The sequence below is a fragment of the Siphateles boraxobius genome, unplaced genomic scaffold (assembly GCF_051911475.1).
Source record: "Siphateles boraxobius isolate OS27281-9 unplaced genomic scaffold, OSU_SipBor_1 25, whole genome shotgun sequence".
In the NCBI taxonomy this organism is placed as follows: Eukaryota; Metazoa; Chordata; class Actinopteri; order Cypriniformes; family Leuciscidae; genus Siphateles; species Siphateles boraxobius.
The window spans coordinates 24,757,292-24,771,517 of record NW_027508866.1 but is presented as its reverse complement, the minus strand read 5'-3'; the positions used below and the strand labels follow the sequence as shown (position 1 = coordinate 24,771,517).

At 44.1% G+C, this 14,226-nt stretch overlaps 1 protein-coding gene across 6 annotated transcripts in view; it reads right to left on the bottom strand.

The window, feature by feature from the left end:
- The window catches only part of palm2akap2 (PALM2 and AKAP2 fusion), a 151,935-nt gene that overhangs the window by 77,461 nt on the left and 60,248 nt on the right, over positions 1-14,226 (bottom strand). For all 6 annotated transcript variants that reach the window (XM_077243263.1, XM_077243261.1, XM_077243259.1 and 3 more), the window contains one exon: positions 3,492-3,622. In XM_077243263.1, the coding sequence (XP_077099378.1) occupies positions 3,492-3,622 (131 nt within the window). The remainder of the gene's footprint in view (positions 1-3,491; positions 3,623-14,226) is intronic.

Below are 14,226 nucleotides of genomic sequence, written 5' to 3'. Positions count from 1 at the left end.
TTTGCGTTCCGACAATATTACGTTATTATAAATACTGTATAGAAAAAATTGATTTTTGACATTTGTGAATCGATTCAGAATCGTCCACGTCCGCATCGCGATGCATCTAAGAATCGATTTTTTCTCCCACCGCTAGAGCAGAGTAGACCAATGTCAACAGACTGGGCCATCTGACCAATCAGAGCAGAACAGACCAATCACAACAGACTAGTTCATCTGACCAATCAAAGCAGAGCAGACCAATCACAACAGACTAGGTCATCTGACCAATGAAAGCAGAGCAGACCAATCTCAACAGACTGAGTCATCTGACGAATCAGAGGAGAGTAGACCAATCACAACATGCTGGGTCATCTGACCAATCAGAGCAGAGTAGACCAATCACAACAGACGGAGTCATCTGACCAATCAGAGCAAAGTAGACCAATCACAACAGACGGGGTCATCTGACCAATCAGAGCACAGTAGACCAATCACAACATGCTAGGTCATCTGTCCAATTAGAGCAGAGCAGACCAATCACAACAGACTGAGTCATCTGACCAATCAGAGCAGAGTAGACCAATCACAGCAGACTGGGCCATCTGGCCAATCAGAGCAGAGTAGACCAATCACAACAGACTGGGCCAACTGACCAATCAGAGCAGAGTTTAGGCTCTCAGAAAGATGATGTTTACAGAAACCAAATCCTTTATCAATCCGTTTCAGACACTGTGAGAAAAGAGCTGATGCTACAAAGTATATTATAAGAAAATTGAAGAGTTTTTTAATTTTTTTTATCTTGGCTGCTTGTAAACCTTTTGTAGGGACCTCTGAAACAAAATAAGGAACCTTTAAAATAGCATAACAGGGGCTTTTTAACATGTAACGCTTCTTTAACTATACAGCAAGTTTATTCTTCTTTATCAACTCTGGGAAAACAAGTCTTGAGTACCCATTTATTTTGGAGAATCTCCTCTGCAGGGTACAGAAATAGCCACCAGCCACTCCCTCAATCTCATACTTTTGCCACAGAGGCGGTTCTATTCCTTCTTTCCTGCCACTTTCCTGACAGAGAGGTTTCTGTGCGAGTGAACCCTGCCCCGTCACCCACACCCACCAGACCAGGATATATCACCTTCCACCCACAACCAGTACAGCCACACAATCTTCTGAACATTCGCCCTCCATTTGACTAAATTGCCCTCTCAAAGACAGATGGGAGCTTACAGCTCAAGGAAGTTGCATGCTTTTTTAAAAGACCGTAAGTGAGAGTAAATGCAAATTGTGCTGCTGTTTAATGATGTAAAATGTCAGAGACTAGGAGAGCAAACCTACAGAAGGCTTCTTATGAAATCTTAAAATAACCTTCCTGCTAATATTAGGAACTCAGATATGCTCTATTAGTTTAAGTCTAAACTGAAAACCACTGACATTGACAATTTTCTTAAATTGGCCAGTCCATTATTCAAATTATGTGTTTAAGTCTGTTAGCAGTTAATGGTTAGTTCAATGTCTCTGGGATGGATCTGCAGTCCACTAGTTTTGCATAGTCAAACTTTAACTATCGCAAAAATGTTTGTCCCAAACGGCTTCTTAGAACCACCAACTCAGTCTGACTGATATGTAAAGTACTGAACATCCAAAACAATGCTGTGTTCTGGGCTAAATGCGCTTGTACATAATGGTACATAATGGTATTTTGAGCAGCAGAGTTCATTAGCGAAAGGACCGAGATCCACCTTTTTATTTCAACTGTAAACAATTGATGCTTGTATTACCCCCCCCTCCCAAAAACAACAACAACAACAACAACAACAACAAAAACTGTATAATAGTTCCTTAGTGGAATGACCCATCTTAAGGCAAACAGTATCAACTGTTAAGATCACACCTTTCTACTTTGCCTGTGTCATGCAAATTCATTTTAGATACTGTATGACACCACTGTGTTTACTTTGAGGAATATTCAACATCCCAAACATACTGTGGCGAACTGGACGAGGCCGAGGGACGTAAGAGAACGGAGCGATGCCGGTGGTGCAAGTGTTAATGGGCGACACCTGTGAGCACACCGGTCTCGCATCTCTCACGGAGGAGCGGAAGCATAAAGGAGGAGCGACGACGTTTATGATCGAGAGAGGAACAGGCCTGTGTTTTGTTTGTGTTTGATTTTTATTTTAAATATAGTATTTTGGTTAATCTTCGCCGGTTCCCGTCTCCTTCTTCCCTGAACTGTGTTACACATACATTCTAAGGTGACATCCTGTGCAAAGAGGAAGCCCACCCCAGAGATTCAATAAAATCGAAACAATGAACTGGATGTAACTTTCCAGGGATGACATCACGGAAGGGCAAATCCGCAGTCAACTTCATAGTGTAGTTCATTACTGTCAAATAGAGCGTAAAAGCATCATCCACTTCAATCACAAACTAACTGATTACATAATCACCTCTGTGGACCAAAAGGTAGCACGCTACTTATGTAATATGAGTTTTTCAAAATCCAAACATCTTCCAAACACTCCCACACAACTCATTTGAAATCTCTGAATAACAATTTATTCCATCAAAACTAGAAAACTAGCTAGCCCTCAAATACCATTTCAAACTCTTGAGATAATCTTTGGGCTAGATTTGCCCCTGCTGGTTTCACCAAACATTCAGAGGCCTTAGTTGAGACATTCAACTTCAGCCTTTCAACATATTATGAGAGAAATCAAAAGACCCTCCAGGCCTTCTTTAATCATAAAAAACACATGCCAATACAGTAAACCCCAATTAAGCCAACATAGTTTCCAAGAGCACCAATTTTCACAGCAGTTATGTTGGAATATTCCAATGTTCTAACACATATTGTTGGATTATTTAATGTTACAGAGCCTTAGCCATGGGACCTCCCGTGCCCAAATGAATGGAAAGCTATTTTATTAGTATATAGTTATATGTCCATCTGTTTCTTGTTTTTGCATATCTTCTTATTAGATTGTAAATCAAATTCCAAATGCGTTACAGTTTTGTTTGCGATTAGATTCAAGCATGTCATAATGATTAACCTATACACCACAGCTATGTAGTATCACGTGCAACAGTCCTACCACAATTTAAGTGGTTTTCTAGCACGTCATGAAGTCATAACATCTTGTTTTCTAAGCAACAGCAATGAGTGATTGTCAAAATAATACTGTTACAGAGCAATCAACTGAAATGCACATTGGTTTGGCAATGCGTTCCATATGAGGAACCTTAAAATGGCATCTGCAGAGCTTCAAATACATCTACCAGATGAGCTTAAAGAGAGCAGCTTTGAAGTTCTTATAATTAAAAGCAAAGCTGAGCAGAAATACACATCCCACTGAAGTCTGGAGGAAATGACTCCAGTGTTTGGGAAAGTGGTTGCTTAACTGATGCAGTTACAGGAAGTAACCCAAAGAAACATAATTTATTTATTAAGGTTTGATTAGTGAAAAGTGTTCCGTAAATACTGAATAATCAGAAAAGCGTTATTGTACCTGTGAATGGTGTGTTCTAGTGTTTTGACGTGAAGTTCATCTTGCTCGACCTGTTTCCTACGACCTTCCTCTTCTTCTTGTGGCACCGCTGGTGACCCCTGCAGAAGCCATCTCTCCCTCGTGGCTTTAGACTGTAAGGAAAAAACAGGTTCTGGTCAGGTCATTGATCTAGATCAGTTGAAATCGCGCTTGGCCGGCTACAGAGAAACTGGTAGACAGGCAACGGGGAAGTGACCAATCCTGGTCACATCACTACACGCACAATACCAGCATGGTTCAGCAAGGTTAGCCAGCTGTGATGATAATTCTGGGCTGAGAATGGTTTGTAATTGTGGCATGCCGAACCGAACCAAGCTGAAGTGGATACTGTATATAACAGGAACCGTTCCTTACCGTTCTTAGAACCTGTAACGGTTATCAGCTGGAGTGCCCTTGAGAGCCAGCTGAGGGCACTCCACATCAGACTATCATTGTTCACTCACAACTACATTTCCCATAATTCACTGCCTGGACTCATCTCTGATTATCACATTCACCTGTGTCTCATTATATTGTTTAGTTCACCCCATATAAGCCTGGTTCACCTCATCATTCCCTGTGAAGTCTTGTACGTTATCCCACTGCATTTCTGAGCGTTTCCCTTGTTTTCTTTGTTCCTGGTTTTTGATCTCTGCCCGTGTCCTGGTTTTCCCATTCCTGCCTCACCCTCTGGATTTGTCTGTTTGTTTGGATTGCCTGCCTGTGTATGACCGTTGCCTGGATTCTGATTACGATTTGCATTAACTTTAATAAACTGCATTTGGATCCTCAAGCTTCTTGTCTCTGAGCAGTTCATAACAGAAGACTTCACCAACATGGATCCAGCAGTTTGTCTCTTCCACCTTCGCCAAGGTAACCGTTCCATTGAGGATTTTATCAATGAGTTTTGTGAGCTTAGCCATGGGGTGAACTTTAAAGATTCTGTCTTAAAGGACATTTTTCGCCATGGACTTAATGAGCTTCTTAACTACCTCATGCCTGACAATACCCCTCACTACACTCTAGCTCAATATCTTGACATTGCCATTCGGTTAAGCTCTGCCCTTCACAACATGCCAGAACTTCCAGCCATCTCCACCACGCCTACCATCAAACCAGCCACCGGATCGGTATATGGACGTCCTGGACTGATTTCCAGCATAGCCGATTCCCTGCTGATATCAGCGCGTGCTGCCGGGAAGGCCATAGTCCAGCCAGAGACCGTCCAGCCAGAGACCGTCCAGCCAGAGACCGTCCAGCCAGAGACCGTCCAGCCAGAGACCGTCCAGCCAGAGACCGTCCAGCCAGAGACCGTCCAGCCAGAGACCGTCCAGCCAGAGACCGTCCAGCCAGAGCTTCACGTCAACCACGTCAAGCCAGAGCCGAGGCCCTCTTCGCCGCTGGTCCTGCCCAGCTCAAGGCCCTCTTCGCCGCTGGTCCTGCCCAGCGCTCAGTCCTCTTCGCCGCTGGTCCTGCCCAGCTCAAGGCCCTCTTCGCCGCTGGTCCTGCCCAGCGCTCAGTCCTCTTCGCCGCTGGTCCTGCCCAGCTCAAGGCCCTCTTCGCCGCTGGTCCTGGCCAACGCTCAGTCTTCTTCGCTGCTGGTCCTGCCCAGCGCTCAGTCCTCTTCGCCGCTGGTCCCATCCAGCCCAGAGCCCTCGCCGCTGGTCCCGTCCAGCCCAGAGCCTTCGCCGCTGGCCCCGTCCAGCCCAAAAACCTCGCCGCTGGCCCCGTCCAGCACAGAGCCCTCGCCGCTGGCCCCGTCCAGCACAGAGCCCTCGCCGCTGGCCCCGTCCAGCACAGAGACTGTTCAAGTCACGTCTGCCGATCCAGAGACTGTTCAAGTCACGTCTGCCGATCCAGAGACTGTTCAAGTCACGTCTGCCGATCCAGAGACTGTTCAAGTCACGTCTGCCGATCCAGAGACTGTTCAAGTCACGTCTGCCGATCCAGAGACTGTTCAAGTCACGTCTGCCGATCCAGAGACTGTTCAAGTCACGTCTGCCGATCCAGAGACTGTTCAAGTCACGTCTGCCGAACCAGAGACTGTTCACATCACTTCCCCCGAGCCAGTGTCTACGGACAAGATGGCCGCCTCCGAGCCAGTGTCTACGGACAAGATGGCCGAACCAGAGACTGTTCACATCACTTCTGCTGATCCAGAGACTGTTCACGTCACTTCCTCCGAGCCAGTGTCTACGGACAAGATGGCCGAACCAGAGACTGTTCACATCACTTCTGCTGATCCAGAAACTGTTCACATCACTACCTCCGAGCCAGTGTCTACGGACAAGATGGCCGCTTCCGAACCAGTGTCTACGGACAAGATGGCCGCCTCCGAGCCAGAGTCTGTTCCTGTTCCCGAGCCAGTGTGTGTGTTATCTGTTCCGGAGCCAGTGTGTGTGTTATCTGTTCCGGAGCCAGTGTGGGTGTTGTCTGTTCCGGAGCCCCCAGTGTGTGTGTTGTCTGTTCCCGAGCCAGAGCCAGTGTGTGTGTTGTCTGTTCCTGAGCCAGTGTCTGTTCCCGAGCCGGGTTCTGTTCCTGTGCCGTGGCCGCCCGAGGGCTCTTCACCGCCCTGGCCGCCCGATGGGTCGTCTGCTTCGCCCTGGCCGCCCGATGGGTCGTCTGCTTCGCCCTGGCCGCCTGATGGGTCGTCTGCTTCGCCCTGGCCGCCCGAACTGCCTGCTCCACCCTGGTCGTCTGCACAGCCTGCTCCACCCTGGTCGCCTGCACATCCTGCTCCACCCTGGCCTTCCGTCCTGCCGCAGTCTCCAGGCCCTCTTCCGCTCCACGGGCCTGGCCCTCCATCCCACCCCCGGGTCCGCCTCCGCTCCACCTCCCTCCTGGAGAATTTTAGGAGCATCTGGAAGCTGCTCCTTTGAGGGGGGGCTATGTAACGGTTATCAGCTGGAGTGCCCTTGAGAGCCAGCTGAGGGCACTCCACATCAGACTATCATTGTTCACTCACAACTACATTTCCCATAATTCACTGCCTGGACTCATCTCTGATTATCACATTCACCTGTGTCTCATTATATTGTTTAGTTCACCCCATATAAGCCTGGTTCACCTCATCATTCCCTGTGAAGTCTTGTACGTTATCCCACTGCATTTCTGAGCGTTTCCCTTGTTTTCTTTGTTCCTGGTTTTTGATCTCTGCCCGTGTCCTGGTTTTCCCATTCCTGCCTCACCCTCTGGATTTGTCTGTTTGTTTGGATTGCCTGCCTGTGTATGACCGTTGCCTGGATTCTGATTACGATTTGCATTAACTTTAATAAACTGCATTTGGATCCTCAAGCTTCTTGTCTCTGAGCAGTTCATAACAGAACCGTTTGGCCCGATGGATTTTTGTACTTCCATTTCCATCGTCCCAAAGTCAGAGGGATTTTTGGTTAAATGACTGAAACAAGCTCTGTTGTTTACACAAGCTCAAGACATTTTTTCATTTTATTTTGTTAGACATAATTCATCAGTAATAGCCCACTCCTGATGTTTTAAAAGCTTTTATGTGTCTCTAAGTTAATAAGTAATGATTTTTACAACATAAATTAATGAATAAAAAAAACTTACTTAACCTAGACAACGACATTCTTCTAGAGTTGCTGTACTGTCAAAACAATCTTTGTTGCATTAATTTCCTATTATCACTGTAAAGCTGCTTTGAAACAATTTGTATTGTAAAAAGCGCTATATAAATGAAGTTGACTTGAATTGTCTTGACTGCACAAAAATGAGCATAACAGATGGCAACATACCCAACACTAGAAGAGTAACATAATCTAATAAATGAGTCCAAGTGAGGTGCAAGTTCATCCATCAATTCATAATTAACCAGTATTTTTTTTTATCTGCCCTGCTGAAAAAGAAACAGCTTTGATAAAAAGCTGACAAAGTCTGACAAAGGGGTTTGGATGGGCTTGAGAGACCTTCTGACCAAATTTTTGGTTGATGCCTTTGGAATATACACCAACATTTAGAGTATACAACTGGTGGAAGGATCTCTATGGAAGACAGCAACTAGATCTTAAACCTTTGGGAAATTCAATCCGTACCACATTGTAAACCGTATTTAGCACTACAAACAGTACTGCTGCTGGCTGATTGTAGCCTTAATGTACCAGCTGAATCTAAAACAGGATTTTAGTTGAAGCTTTAGTCAGCTCATTATTGTGTGGACTGTGGTTTACCAAAGAAAACTCTTTTTATGTGCATTGTTTGACATTTAAGTTCGGAATATTAATGTCCTGTGTTGCCACATTCTTATGTAAACTTGAATACATTTAAAACCTGTCCAACATGAGCAGCTGTTAAGGAAGTAACCAGCTGTGGTTGAACTGACTCCAGCTATGTGAGCTATGAGGTCTCTCAGGACCTCTTTCGCCTAGTCATCACCTCCACGAAGGTCAACCACACGAACGCTCTGGACTGTTTCACAAGCTGCTGAAGGTATGCACTCTTAGATTTCAAGTCTACCCACATGTTTTGATTCAAAGACTCAAGGCAGCGCTTCTAAAATAGTGTTCAAATCATTGTACTTAAACACACATTTTTTGATTTAAGATTTTCATAACGTGACAATTGCATTATATTCTTAAAGGTTTGCTTTTACGAAAGCTGTATTAATTTTTATTACATGGCTCTCTGGGATAATTGATTGTGATTGACCAATTGTGGCATTCTGCCATCAAATATATAAAGACAGCTAAACTGTATAATATGCATGTATGTATTTATAATAACTGTATAAAATTGTATTTGGTAAGTAGCCGTTTAATAAGCGTGATAATGTATGGTCAGCCGGTCATTATAAACCTTTTCTGGAAGAAACAAAGCCTGATCCTTCCTCACCAACCAGTGAGAATTTTTTGGCTGGTAGAATGTGTACTATATTGTTGCTGTAGGGTGGAAAATCTAAATTTTTTGTCTTTCCCCCCAATAAATCATTACTATTGGTCATGCTTTACTTCTGTCTGTGGGTTTAACCACTGAAAAGTATTTAAGAGCTTGTGACTAAACCTCATTACTCCATTGGATCCTCAAACTGCCAGTCAAACCTCATAACTCCAACCACCTCTATCGTGAATGAAGTACAGCATTTACTTTACTCAAGAAACACACATTCTCTCTCTCACTTCCGGTGTGACTGAGCATGAGCGGACAGAGTGGTGCGAGTGTGAGTTGGAGCTTGTGTGTGAATCAAGTGTTGGTTAATTTGTTTGGTCAGGCCGCCTTCTACTGTTTCTTTTGTGGGCAGCATGACCGCCCCACATGTGCAGGTTTTAAGTAAACTCATGCGGCGGTTGTTGATAATCTTTTTACTCCTTTCCTTCCACTTTCCATGCTATCCAAAAAAGTGCTACTGTCTAATATTCCACCAACTTTATTGAGAATGTTTTCCCGATATGGAAAATTGGTGTCACCTATCAAAATGATACCAATTGGTAGTGGATCCCCTCTTTTAAAACATGTGTTCTCGTTTTGGTGATTCGTTTATATGATCCTAAAAGATGATGAGGATCTAGATCTGTCACTCGATCTCAAAGTTGATGATTTCAACTATGTTATTTATGCTACAATGGTCAAGATGAAATGTTTCAATAGTGGGGAGGTGGGTATTTAATGAGTGCTTGTCCTGGTAAGGATAAGGAAAACGATCGGCGGCTGATGGTATTGTTGATAATATTAGCGAGCCGTTTGAGAAACCGTCAAACGCGGCTCCATCTGGCTCCACTATGGTGCAGTGTTCTGTGTTTTTAAACTCTCCTTAAATCAAGGTGTACATACTTGCAGTTAAATACTACTTTGTTTAGTGACAGTTATTTTAAAAATATGTTTAAATTGTTTTGGGATGAGTTAAGGACCACAAAGGGATTTTTTAAGTCTTTACGACTGTGAATGGGATTTTGGGAAAGCCCCAAAAAAGCTATTCTGTTTACAGTATACCCATGCGTCACTAGAGTACACCTTGGAGACCGACTGTGTCTTGTCTGTTGTCCGGTATTGTATGTACTGTATATCCATTTCGTGTGCGTGTGCTCTCGTCTTCTGGAATAAACTGCTATTGTTTGGATTATCTTCAGCTTTGTGAACTCTTTTGAATTTGCCACATGCAGCAACGTGACAGAATACCGGACCAAATTATATTTTCTTTTCTTTTTTCCCCTGTTTTCGTGTTCAGTGTTTTTGTTCCATTTTCATCCCTGCTTACAACATGAACTTCCCAGCAGTAAGACTCATGTGCCTTGAGCAGGGAGAACGCTCCCTTGAGGAAAACTTGGAAGAGCTTTTGGATCTCGCTCATCAGGCCACCTTCCCGGACAACTGCCTGTGCACATTCCTGCAAGTCGGACTCAACACTGCCACACGTGCACAGTTGTCCGGGGAGGTTCCTCGAGGGAGCTTCGCGTCATATGTGAAGTGGGTGCTGGCGTCCTGCGGATCTGCGTTCACCGTTGAGGATGCCGCCAGCCCCACTCCCCATCAAGAACCACCCCGACGGCGAGGACTGTCGACCTGAGCCCAGTGCAGGTAGAGTGATGGAGACCGTGGCGATGAATGAGCCCGCGCCCATACGAGCGACCGAGGACCACATCGCCATGGAGCCCGAGCAACGCGCGCCTGACCAGGCGTGTGAGCCGGCCGAGCCATCCATCGCCGAGGGAGTACTGGTGGACTTCAAGGGTTCGGAAGGGTTCGGTTCTTTCATTTGCCTATATCATTAGCCCCACCCAACCTCCCACCACCTCTCCAAAATATCCCGAACACTATATATATTTTTTATTTCTGCATTGTACTTCAGTCTCTTCCCCAGTCTCCAGCCATCTGTACCACCCAGTCATCTCTGTCACCCTTCAGTCCCTCGGTACCACCTCTGTCTCTCAGTAGCGGAGTACCACTTCGGACTTGTCGGGAGCCATCTTCTCCTGAGCAAGAGGAGCCTGAAGCTCCGCCTGCAGCCTCGGTGCGCTACACTCTACCTCGACCTGTCGCCCTGGCTCCTGAACCTGCGCTACTTCCACCCTTAACCTCGGTGTGAACCATCGGCCATTCGGTCTCGCCGGACTCCCTCGGCACGTCGGCTCCACCGAGGTCAGACATCGCTTAACCTCCGCTGCGGACTTGCGAACCGTCCGCTGCTCTCTGGTTCTCCACCCCTTCTGCTACGGCTTGCTCCGCCCTACCTCAGGCTCCACCTCCACCTTCGGTTGCTCCAACTTGCCCTCAGACCTCCGGATCCCCACCTCACTCTCAGGAAGTCGTCGCCGCGGCTCTGTCGCGGTCACCAGGATCATCACCATCTCTCCACTACCTCGGCTCATCGACTGCGCGGTGGGCTCCATCCTCACCGTCGTTGCCTCCGGTCACCCCCATTGTGGCCCTCATCATTATTCCTCCATGGCTCCTCCCTCCGTCAACGCCGCCGTGGGGCACTAATCTGGCTGTGGCCTGGGCACCTTCCATTGCGCCCCTGTGCAAGGCCCTTCCCCGGCTCTCACCACGATCACCTTCTAGACCCCCTCCATCCCTCCCTCAATTCTTCTCTTTACGGCGCGAGGTCGCACCTACCGAGAGGGGGTGTTATGTCACAATTACATTGCTCACATGTGTTTCCCTACCTGTGTTTCCCACCTCTGCTCTGTCACCATGGACACTAATCACCTTCATCACAGCTGTTAGTCATTTGTTAATCATCTCCGTGTATTTAAGTTCCTGCCTGTGTCTTGTCTGTTGTTCGGTATTGTATGTATATCCATTTCGTGTGCGTGTACTCTCGTCTTCTGGAATAAACTGCTATTGTTTGGATTATCTTCAGCTTTGTGAACTCTTTTGAATTTGCCACATGCAGCAGTGTGACACAGACATTCGTAAGAGAACAGTTGTTTTGTTATGTGAACTTGTATAAAAATTTACTTGTCAGGAGTGACAACGACTTTTTCAAAGACTTATCCCAAGTGTCTGAGGAAGCCATTGCTGAGATCTCCGGTGCTTTGAGCATGGGTGAACTGTACAAGGCCCTCCAAGGAATGGAGTCTGGAAAGGCGCCGGGCATTGACAGACTGCCAGTAGACTTTTATACGTTTTTCTGGTCAGAATTGAGAGAGGTCCTGCTGGAGGTGTTGAACAAAAGCTTGGTAGTGACTACAAACTGCGCTCGAAAACCCTGGCTAACAGGCTAGCAGGAGTGATGGATTGTGTCATCCATCTTGACTAGACTTACAGTGTTCCTGGTAGGTCAATATTCGACAATGTTTCATTGGTTTGTGATGTTTTAGAGGTCTCCAAGATGTTGAATTTAGATTGTGCGTTAATCTCATTAGATCAGGAGAAAGCATTTGACCATGTTGAGCATTGCTATTTGTGGAGAGTTTTAGAGGCCTTTGTGTTTTGCCAAAATGTTATAAATCATATTAAATTTCTTTATAGTGGCGTTGAGAGTATTCTTAAGGTGAACGGTAGTTTATTTGCTTCATTTATAGTTCATCGAGATGATAGAGATGGTAGGCAGGGGTGCTCTTTAGCAACAGAACCACTTTTACAACAAATAAGGGTCAAACTTCATGGTATACGCTTGCCAAACTGTAAAAATAATCTTATATTGTCAACTTATGCCGATGATGTTATAGTCATGATTAGCAGGCAAAGTGAAATACAGGTTTTTGCTAAGTTTATCTTCTGCGAGTGTAAACTGGAATAAAAGTGAAACATTATTATTCGGTAAATGCACAGCTGAGAAAACAGATCCTCCTGAAGGTTTAAATTGGGGGAAATTAGATTTTAAATACTTAGGAGTGTATCTTGGTGTTGATTGGGATTGGGAAAATTCCGGAAAGAGTCATTGAAAAAGTTAATGGTCACCTGGATAAATGGAGATGTTTAATTCACAAATATGTCATACAGAGGGTGTATTTTAATTATAAATACTTAGTTGCTTATTCATTATGGCACATGTGCATATATTAATCCTCCCTCACATCTGTTAGTGAAAATACAGGCGATTTTAGTGGATTTCTTTTGGGATAAATGGCATTGGGTCCCACAGAACTGAATACTTGCCGAATACATGGCCTAATAAATCTTCAAAGTAGAATAGGAACCTTTTGGTTGCAATTCGTACAAAGACTATTATTTGGTTTAGTTAAATTAAATGGGTGATTTTACATAATCTTGAGAGTCTGGGACTAGACAAAACTCTTTTTTAATGGACCCTATTAAATCGAACACTTCTGGTCTACCAGTGTTTTATGGGAACATTTTTAAAGTTTGGAGTCTTTTTGTTTTACAAAAAAGCAGAGTTCACAGTCACTTTATTGGCTACAAGAAGAGCCTTTAGTTTGTGGAGCACATCTGGATGTGTCTGCCAGTGGACTTTTTCTAGGACTCAACAAGATACTCATTGATAATAAAGCCAATACCTTTGGCCAATTACTGGATATATCAGGACTTGATTTCAAGAATAAAGAACCAACAGCTCAAGTCTGGGAATCAGATAAACCCGTCGTGTTGCGTAGCTATTAATGAAATGGCAGACAGTCATTAATATAACGAAAATATATATAACAGAATATAACGGGGGGGGGGGGGGGGGGGGGGGCAATATGAAATGTAATATGACATTATAGTAGTATCTAGTAAATAGTCAGTTGTGATTTGCTTTCGCAGTACAGAAAACAGCATCTTCTTGGCATGTCGAACAACTCAAACCAAACTCAGTCTCAGCTACAATTACAGTGTTTTTGGAGGTCAAAGTAGAACTCGTTTGCAGAGAGCCAATGAAGACCACAGGCTGGCATTATGCAAATTTCCTACAAACCTACATAGGTTAAAGCAGGAAGACTGGGATAGCTGATGACTAGTTTCAGGCAGTTCAAAATCGATTCTTTTTTTCAGAGACAATAACTTTATTTGTTATGCACTTTAGCATAGTAGGGGCATTTTAAAAAAGTATTCTGTAAAGAGTTATAAGTCAGGAACCAACCAGCTCTGAGGTAAATCACATCAGCAAAAAAGTATTTGGACAAAAATGTCCTTAACAGAAAATAACTACAATCCCATGAAAATGTGTGAACTAATTGAATAAAAAAAAAAGAGAAATATAAAGCTATTAATTCAAAGATATTAAATTACGATTTTATTTATACAGTATTTGAGGCCTGTTTTTAATCCATTTTTACCTCTGGAACCCGACTGCTGCACTGTATTTAAAAAAAAGTAAATAATTATATATATTTTTAATTAATGTTTTGTTTAGTATCTGCACAGCATTTTTTGTCGTCTTTATGTTTAGAATTTCACATAGTATTTTAACCTTCTATGAGAAAATAAACTGAGAAACAAATCTTTCGGATGTTTCTCACAAAATCTAGACATTCATCACAGTCATTGCAGCTGTACTTTCCGATGAGAACTTGCTTACACCCACTACTAAACAAACATCTCTCTTCCTGGATGTGCTTCTCTTTCTCAGTCAAGTCTTAACTTTGAATTCAGCTCTTTGCAAAAACATTAATTTCCTTTTCATTACAATACACATTCACACTATAGCTGTGAAGATCACCCAGAATTTGCGCATGTGATTAGCTAGCTAATTGTCAGGGCTTTTAGCTATTGTGTTCTTCATGAAACATATTCACAATAAGCTATTACTTTTATCTTGTAGTCTCTCTGCAGTCTTTATAAAAGTCTCACGGTAGAGCATTATCAAATCTTTGTTTCTTTTCCC